This window comes from Phoca vitulina, unplaced genomic scaffold, assembly GCF_004348235.1.
Source record: "Phoca vitulina isolate PV1807 unplaced genomic scaffold, GSC_HSeal_1.0 scaffold58, whole genome shotgun sequence".
Classification (NCBI taxonomy): Eukaryota; Metazoa; Chordata; class Mammalia; order Carnivora; family Phocidae; genus Phoca; species Phoca vitulina.
In genome coordinates, this window is record NW_022589761.1 from 7,043,888 (window position 1) to 7,053,323 (window position 9,436).

The 9,436-nt window shown below is 39.0% G+C and overlaps 1 protein-coding gene across 7 annotated transcripts in view; it reads right to left on the reverse strand.

Moving 5' to 3' along the window:
• Positions 1-9,322, reverse strand: part of ZNF568 (zinc finger protein 568) — an 84,639-nt gene extending 75,317 nt beyond the window's left edge. For 4 of the 7 annotated variants that reach the window (XM_032390220.1, XM_032390215.1, XM_032390222.1 and 1 more), the window contains exons 1-4: positions 9,241-9,322; positions 7,877-7,943; positions 4,587-4,866; positions 2,558-2,616 (exon numbers count right to left, since the gene is read on the reverse strand). In XM_032390220.1, coding sequence (XP_032246111.1) covers positions 2,558-2,616; positions 4,587-4,662 — 135 coding nt within the window. In that variant the 5' untranslated portion in view covers positions 4,663-4,866; positions 7,877-7,943; positions 9,241-9,322. Of the gene's footprint in view, positions 1-2,557; positions 2,617-4,586; positions 4,867-7,876; positions 7,944-9,036; positions 9,094-9,174 lie in introns of those variants that run through there. The other 3 variants (XM_032390218.1, XM_032390217.1, XM_032390219.1) reach the window with 3 other exon arrangements.
• Positions 9,323-9,436: the final 114 nt, after the last annotated feature.

A 9,436-nucleotide genomic window follows, 5' to 3' on the forward strand; every position in this document is an offset into this window, starting at 1 on the left:
CAAGTCTAGGAACGGAGGCAGTCCATTTCTACTTGATAGTCCAAAACATCTGGTTCTCATTTCCGACAGGAACTGTTACGAATTTTTTGACAGCTAAGAGTATCCCATTTGTAGACCATAATTCCTTGATCTCCAGCTTTTTTTTTTATTAAAGATTTTATTTATTTATTTGACAGAGAGAGACACAACGAGAGAGGGAACACAAGAAAGGGGAGTGGGAGAGGGAGAAGCAGGCTTCCCGCTGAGCAGGGAGCCCGATGCGGGGCTCTATCCCAGGACCCCGGGATCATGACCTGAGCCGAAGGCAGACGCTTAACGACTGAGCCACCCAGGTGCCCCATCCAGGTTTTTATTATATAAAGAAAATGCATGTGTGAACTAATTATTTGGAATCCTCTTATAAAAGATGGTCATTACCTACCAACTCAAAATACTCTTAAAAAAATGTATCTGCAAATCTGAATGGTCTGTTTCTTTTTGACATTAGTATTTTATTTTTTTTGTTTTATTTTTTCTTTTAAAGATTTTATTTATGTGACAGAGAGAGATAGCGAGAGCAGGAACACAAGCAGGGGGAGTGGGAGAGGGAGAAGCAGGCTTCCGGCCAAGCAGGGAACCCAATGTGGGACTCGATCCCAGGACCCTGAGATCACGACCTGAGCCGAAGGCAGATGCTTAACAACTGAGCCACCCAGACGCCTCTTGACATTGTATTTTAAAATACTTACTGGCGGGGTGCCTGGGTGGCTCAGTCGTTAAGCGTCTGCCTTCGGCTCAGGTCGTGATCCCAGGCTCCTGGGATCGAGTCCCACATTGGGTTCCCTGCTTGGCCGGAAGCCTGCTTCTCCCTCTCCCTCTCCCCCTGCTTGTGTTCCCTTTCTGCTATGTCTCTGTCAAATAAATAAATAACATCTTTTAAAAAAATAAATAAATAAAATAAAATACTTACTGGCCACTTTTATTTCTTCCATCTGCCTCTTCATGTTCTTCACACAATTTTCTATTTTCTTAATTACTGGTTTTTAAGAATTGTTAGTATATTTATGCTATATGTATTACAAAAACTGTTCCCAGTTTTGCCTTATTACAGTGTTTATTGTAGTTTTACTGAAGAGGATTAATTGTATGAACCCAAATCAGGCATCTTCTCTTTTATCTCATTGGTTTCATATGTTAAACTAAAAAGGCAAGTCAATGAATATAGCCAACATATCCCAAGGCCTTTTCAGTTAGGAAGGATTTCTATAGCTAACAATTATTAACAATATTTATCATTTATGGAGCACTTACTATGTGCATTTAACCCTCCCATTATTCCTATGGGATAAGTACGATTATTATCCCCATTTACAAACAATGTAACTGAGGCCAAAGAGATTAAACCTGCCCATAATCATGCACTTAGTAAGTTGCTGGGCCAAGATTTGAACCCAAGCCTCTGTAGGCCTAGAGAACCACTCTGCCAACAGGAGAAATAACCGCACAAACCACAGGATCATACGTCCAAAAGAAGTGTGTTTGTGTGTTTCAGGATGGGAAATATGAACTGAGGAAAAGCTGTAGCGAAGTGGAAAATATTTAAACTACAGGGTGTGAGGGATTCCAGAGCTGGAAACAAAAAGAATCAAGAGCAAAGGAGAATGAGTCATTTTGCAAGAAGGCAAAGAATACTGCATCTTCTGAGGCCATTAAAAAAAAAAAAAAAAAAGATGTGGAAAGCTATGGATATAAGAACTATAAGATTTTTCCATAGAAGCTAGTATATTTTAGTTCAATTTGATAAATCTCAACCGAAGAAAATATATATGCAGGATCATTTGAAAGATGTGTTCTATTTACTATTCCAGATAATTTTAGTTTTTAATTTTTGGCCAGGACAGACTTTTTAAAAAAAACTGATCTTAAAATTATAAGAATTGTGGAATTATTCTGAATTTCTTTTTTACCTAGGTGCCATGCTTTCTTTTTTTTTTTTTAAAGATTTTATTTATTTGAGAGAGGGAGTGAGAGAGAGAGAGAACACAAGAGGGGGGAGCGGGAGAGGGAGAAACAGACCCCTGCTGAGCAGGGAGCCCGATGCGGGACTCGATCCCGGGACTCCAGGATCATGACCTGAGCCTAAGGCAGTTGCTCAACCAACTGAGCCACCCAGGCGCCCAGTGTGCCAATGCTTTCTTGATCTTGGGGTTGTAAGTTCGAGCCCCACTTTGGGTATAGTGATTACTTTAAAAAAAAATCTTTGAAAAGTTTTCTCTTTCCTTAATTATTAGCTTTTTCCTCATAAACAGAATAAATTATGGAATATATGGAATAAACTTTGTGTCCCAGTTTACTTTTGTTTTTCCAGCTCACATTCAGATTGAATTCAACCTAATAACTTTGTATGGACCTGTTTCTGCATAGCCACATCCCAAATTTCACCTGGTTCTGATCTTCTATTTTTCCTTACCTTGATTTTCATCAATTTAGTTTTTTCCAATTTACTGATAGGTTAAGGTAACCCCCTGCAACTGCAATGCAAAATAATGCAGCAAACAAATAAACGCTTAAAACGTACAAGAGACCTGGTCATATCCTCTTCTTCCTCCAAAAGGCCAGAGTCCTGAGAATGCCAAGCTGAGGGAAGAGAAATAAAGCAGATTTATTTCAAAGCTCCAGACAAAGGCCTATAGAAATCTTCAGTACCAGGTGGCTATAATATCATCTATAATGATCCTCAGAGCATTGAGAAATGCTAACCACCACCAGGCAATAGAGATGTTGAAATGTACGTGAAAAACTAATGTTACCATACAGGGTCCGATGAGAATTTCTGGAGGGCTAAGTATAGGGTGCCCAATGAATCTATTGACAATATAAGCTTTCCCTAGGATCTGTTATTTTATTCTTAATAGAAAATTTATCTCAAGTACATAATAATAAATACTACAAAGATTTAAGAATTATTTTATGAAACACTATAAAAATACGGAAAAACTTTAATCAGGGGCAGGTTTAGGCATTGTGAACCATTTATATGATGGAATAAAATGCAGTCATGATTCTAAAACTGAGGGTTGCTGGAGTGGTGGGGGGTGGGAGGGATGGGGTGGCTGGGTGATAGACATTGGGGAGGGTATGTGCTATGGTGAGCACTGTGAATTGTGTAAGACTGTTGAATCACAGATCTGTACCTCTGAAACAAATAATACAATATATGTTAAAAAAAGAAGAAGAAGAAGATAGCAGGAGGGGAAGAATGAAGGGGGGGAAATCGGAGGGGGAGACGAACCATGAAAGACGATGGACTCTGAAAAACAAACTGAGGGTTCTAGGGGGTGGAGGAGGATGGGTTAGCCTGGTGATGGGTATTAAAGAGGGCACGTTCTGCATGGAGCACTGGGTGTTATATGCAAACAATGAATCATGGAACACTACATCAAAAACTAATGATGTAATGTATGCTGATTAACATAACAATAAAAAATTTTAAAAAATCATAGAACAAAAAAAAGGAGAAAAAATGCAGTCATGATTCTAATGACATTTTCAAGCAACTTAATTTTTTAATCTAAAAAATTCGTGGCCTTCAGGTCAAAAATGTAAGAATGAATATTTGCATTTACTTCGGTTCTCTCCCAAACCCAACCAAAATGAAAGTAAAGGAACAAAGGAAGTTGAGTTTCATAGAGAATATGGAAGACTTCAGCAGATAAGAGATGTCAACAAAATTTTGGAAGCTAGAGATTAAACAGATGACTGTTACCTAATTTAACTAGAGAAAGTGGAAGCTTAAGAGAGGGTGGGGAAAGGGTGGGGAAACTACAGCAGAACCCTTGAAAGGCTTAGGAATGAAGGCACTAGGTACTTCTGCAGGCAGGAGTGTGGGATAGGAGCTGAATGTAAGGGGTTGGAGCAATAAGGGAATTAAGTGAAAGTTGTAATATTGAAAGATGAGGTGTGTCCTCCCAACCCCCAACTTCCTACTGTGTTTGCCTTCCAAAGCAGTTCTGGCTTATATTCCTCAAGCAAAATCTAGGAAACTGACTAGCCCCCCCCCAAAATAGATACAGATCCTGACATTTAGTCAACTTTCAACCTCTAATAAAACACCATATTAGAGGGGTTGGGGAGGGGTGGGGTGAGGGAGACAAGAAAGAGGTTAGGTAGAAAACAGAGATAAATCCTTATCTCCATTGTCAAAAGTCAACAGGAAATATCTAAAACTGAGAAATCAAGCATGAGCAGTATGAGGATATTATTCAGGAAAGTGAAGCTGAATACCAAAATGGTTGCCTCTGGGGAGTGGCATCAGGGGATGAGAAAGGATAGAGTAGGAAATTTTGTTTATGGTTATGTATTTAACAGCCCTTTAAAAAAAATCTAAATGTAAGAAAAACAGAAATTACATTTAAAATAGTTATTTAAAAAAAATCAAATAATAGTCAAGTGAATAAATAAAAAACAAATGTCTACCCTGCAGTCAATAACACCCATGTGAACTTTCTTTGGTAGGAGTACTAAATTTCCTAACTCTTTTTACTCTCTCTGCCCCTAAACGTACAGCTTCTCTCTCCTAAACTCTGCCCACCTCTGAGCCACCTCACCTCTCCTTTCCATCATCTGGGTTAAATGTTCCATTGTCACCCAGCGACTGCTGATCTCTGAAGGCTGAGATGTCATTCAGGGCTTGTCCACTCAGGGCAGAAGGGTTAAGATAAGCTGTAGATCCAGCAATTCCAGGGTCCACTCTATCTCAGGCCTCTCCAGCCTCCAGGAGAATTCTAAGGTCAGAAGGTCTCCTTCCATGATGGATACCTGCTCTCCAGGCTTCCTTTTACTCACATCACAGATTTGTCTTATCTTTGTGGAGGCAGGACCTGTGGGCTTATGATATAAATTCAATTTACTTGATGTTTTCTCACTAGATCCCTATGGTAACCAGCTTCCAAGATGAGTTCCAATGATCACTGCCTTATGGTATTCATGGTTTTTGTACACCCCTCCCACACTGAATAGAGTTGTCCTGTTTAACCAATAGGATATTGCAAAAACTGACAGTGTGTGACTTCCAAAGTTAGGTCATAAAAGACATTGTGGTTTCTGTATTGCACATTACACATTTTTGAATCATGCACTTTGAAGGAAGTCAGCCACCATGCCATGAAGACTTCAACCAGCGCTAGAGAAGGGCTCCTGCCAGCAGCCAACACTAACTTGCCAGCGATGTAGGAAGCAAATCCTCCAGCCCGTCTAGCCTTCCAATGACTGCAGCTTTGTCAACATCTTGACTGCAACTTCATGAAATATGTGGGCCAGAGTATCCAGCTAAGTTGTTTCCCGCCCCCCACAGAGTGTGAGATAATAAATGTTTATTGTTGTTTAAGCTACTGAATTTTGAGGTAAGTTGTTACACGATAGTAGATAACTAATACAGCCCCAAACAATTAGCTTCCTTGCTTGTAATTCACATTCCGTGGGGTTACTGACCAGAGATGCTGGATGCAAAGACAGAAAGAATCTGGTGGAAAATTCAAAGACTCAGCAACCTAGGTTGAACCAAGCACTCGAGAAAACACCAAGACTCTAGAAACAAGGTGATCACAACAGTGATGTTCACATAATATCTGCTCTTCAAATATCTTCTGTGAGCATAAAGGTGTAGACCCAGTGCAAAGTTGAATAAACAGATACAAAGCTGAGTCAAAAAAGATTCAGATTTGCAGCAGATACAAAGTTGAGTCAAAAAAGATTCAGATTTGCAGCAACCCCAGGGTTTGGAGTAAGAGTTGCAGCTATTCCATTTCCTATCTATCTCGGCAATTGAGGTAAAACACATTTGCAATTTACAATTCCCATACTCTTCATCTGAAATGAGAATTATACTCCCATCACAATGATATTGGATGAATAAAATGGCTAAGTTAAGAAATATTAACTTATCATCTGCTTTGAGGCTTTACTAGGTAAAGAGTAAAAAAAATAATATACAAGAGAATAGACTAATACTTTCACTGTATGATAGAACAGAATAAAACAGAAATATTCAATTGTAATAAATTTTGAGATATTCCTAATATCCCTCACAGAATTTGTTTTTTTCCTCTATGGTAATTATCACTAACAAACTATATAATTTATTTACCATACATATTGTCTGTGTACCCCCTCATATAAACGCCATGAAAACAGGTATTTTTTAAATCTCTCTTTGCCATTGATGGTAGGCGCTCAAAAAAATATGTTGATTAAAATGATGTAGCCACTATGGAAAACAGTATGGCGTCAAAAAATGAAAAACAGAATTACCATATGACCCAAAAATTCCACTTCTGGGTACATACCCAAAAGAACTGAAAGCAGGGACTTGAACAAATATTTGTATGCCCATATTTATAGCAGCATTATCTGCAATAGTCAAAAGGTAGAAGCAACCCAGTGTACATTGACAGATAAATGGATAAACAAAATGTGGCGTATACATACAATGAAATACTATTTAGCCTTAAAAAGGAAGGAAATTCTGACAAGTGCTTTAACATGAATGAACCTTGAAGACCTTATGCTAAGTTAAATAAACCAGTCACAAAAAACCCACAAATACTGTGTGATCCAACTTATATGAGGTATGTAGAGTAGTCAAATTCATATAGACAGAAAGTAGAATGGAAGCTGCTGGGACTGGGAGATCCAAGGAATGGGGAGTTATTGTTTAATGGGTACAAAGTTTCTGTTTTGCAAGATGAAAAGAGTTCTATGGCTAGATGGTAGTGACAGTTATATAGCAATATGAATATAATGCCACTGAACTCCACACTTAAAAATAATTAAAAAATGTTTTTGTGCTTTTAGCTTTATCAAGTTATAATTAATGCACCAAAAAATTGCACACACTTAATGTATACATCCTGATGAGTTTGGGCATATGCATATATTCATGATACCAATTCCATAACCAAGGTACTAAACATATCCATCACCCCCAAAAATTTCCTTGTGTTCTTTTGTGTTTTATTTCTTTGGTAAGAACAATTAACACGAGATCTATACTCTTAACAAAGTGCATAATACTGTATTATTAATATAGGTTCTGTGTTGTATAGATCCTAGAACTTACTCATCTTGCATAACATAAACTTTGTACCCATGGAAAAACAATTTCCCATTTCCCTCGACTCCCAGGCTCTGGCAATCATTATTCTATTCTTATGCTTCTTGAATCTATTTTATATACATCATACAAATTGAATCATGTAGTATTTGTTCTGTGACTAGCTTATTTCACATAGCATAATGTTCTTCAGGTTCACCCATGTTGTCACAAATGGCAGGCTTTCCTTCTTTGAATAATATTCCATTGTACATATAATACCACATTTTCTTTATCCATTCATCTGTTGATGAATGTTTCCCTATTTTGGCTATTGTAAATAATGCTGCAATGAAAATGGGGGTGCAGATATTAAGATGGTAAATTTTATGTCGTACATTATCTCTATTTTATCACAATTAAAAAGTATATATACATATAACATATATACACATGTATAAAAAGACACATACACATTTATGTATGTACAAAAGATGCATATATATACATATATATATACATATATATATATACACTTAACAAATGAATTCTACTAATTTGGGGAATTTAAAATCAGAAGAAAGTAATATATTAGACAAGAATAACATAGAAATAGGTGGGTAGTTTGGAGTTCAAGTGTTGGGGTTTTATTAAGTATGCATGCTAAAAATTCAAGGAAAAGAACAGAAACCAAAGCAGCGGAGAGAGAAAGGGGAATAAGCTAAATCTGCACAATAAAAAAGCCACAGTAAATAGAAAACAAATTTATATCAGCAATCCCAATAAATGTAAATGAATTAAACTCACCTATTAAAATAACATTCAAACAGGATAAAAGGGTAAAAAGCCCAGCAATATACTCTTTACAAGAGACCTGAAGCATAAAAACATAAAAAGAAGGGGTTGGAAAATGAAATTCCTGGATAAAACAATAACAAACCCTGAAAAGGAATATTATCAGACAAAAGAGAACTTGGACCAAAAGGTGTTCACCAGGATAAAGAGGCATGTTTCCTAATGTGGTAGATTGAAATCTTGGTCCCAATTCTTCACTCCCCTCTAATAGTCACACTCTTTGCCATTAACTTTGCCTTGTCCTCCCACTTGGGTGTAATTAACATTAAGCTTAGCCATGTGGCTTGTGTTGGGTAATGTATTATTAGTATACTGAGGAGCAGAAGTTTTTAAGGTGTTTGTATGGTCTGTCTTGTGCTCTGGTGATCCATGATGAGAACAGGTCCTGGTAACCACTGTCTTCTTAGCCTGAGCAGCAGAAAGAACACCTGTGGAGGAGCAGATCTAAATCCATCCTGCAGGCTAGCTACTCAGTCAACCCCAGCCTAAATAAGCTGAACAGAGAACCAGGGAACAGGTGAACATGAGAATAAATGCTTGCTGTTATATGCCACTGACTTAGGGGTGGTTTGTTAGGCAGCATTACTATCCTGGCAATAGCTAAGTAATACATATGATAAAAGATGTGTGCCATATGATGTTGAGATAATGAATCTGGAAAAGATCGACAGGAAAACTGGAAAGCAAGAGAAGAGAACCAAGAACTTCTAGGGGTAAAAAAAGGAAGCAAAGGAGACTAAGGAGTGGCCAAAGGGCAGGGAGGACTGCTTAAAACAAAAAAACAAAATTTTATACAGATTTTTTTTCCAAGCAGTTATCAAGTATGACAAACACTATACAGAAGTCAACTCAGGACAAGAACCACTACACATATTACAAATACCTAACCACAGAACTTTCACAACCACACAAACACCATACAACCACACGCAACCAGACATCACCGTAACACAACACACCACAATCACACAGCCCATCACAACTAGTCTATCACCCTCACACGCAATCACGCACACGCAATCACGCACATCACTACTGTCACACACACACTGACTCCCACCCCAGTTTTTTGGTCCAACAATTCCAACCACTCTCCAGCAGCTTATTCCCACCCTGAGCATTTTACACCGCGGCCACTCCAGACTCTTCGGGCCTCCTCAGAGACTCCGCCCCATCAGCCGCGCGGCCGTGCAGCCCAGACAGCTCAAGCCCCTCCCCCATACCCCGCTGCTGGGACGCGGTAGCGTCACCTGCCGGAAACGCCCGAATGCGCATTCAGCGCGCGGTTTCTGGGAGGATGGGTGAAGGCGACCTACAGAAAGACCCAGGCCAGGGGCCGGTAACACCGAACCATCCTTTCGCGCCCGCCTCCCAACGGACGTTCCTGAGCACAACAACACCGCCCAGAAGGCTTCGCGGCCCGATTCAACTTCCGGCCAGAAAGCTGTCTGCGTTTCCTGTGTGGGGAAGGGGCTGCGTCAGTCCCGCGCCGAAGGCCCGGCTGGTAGGTGC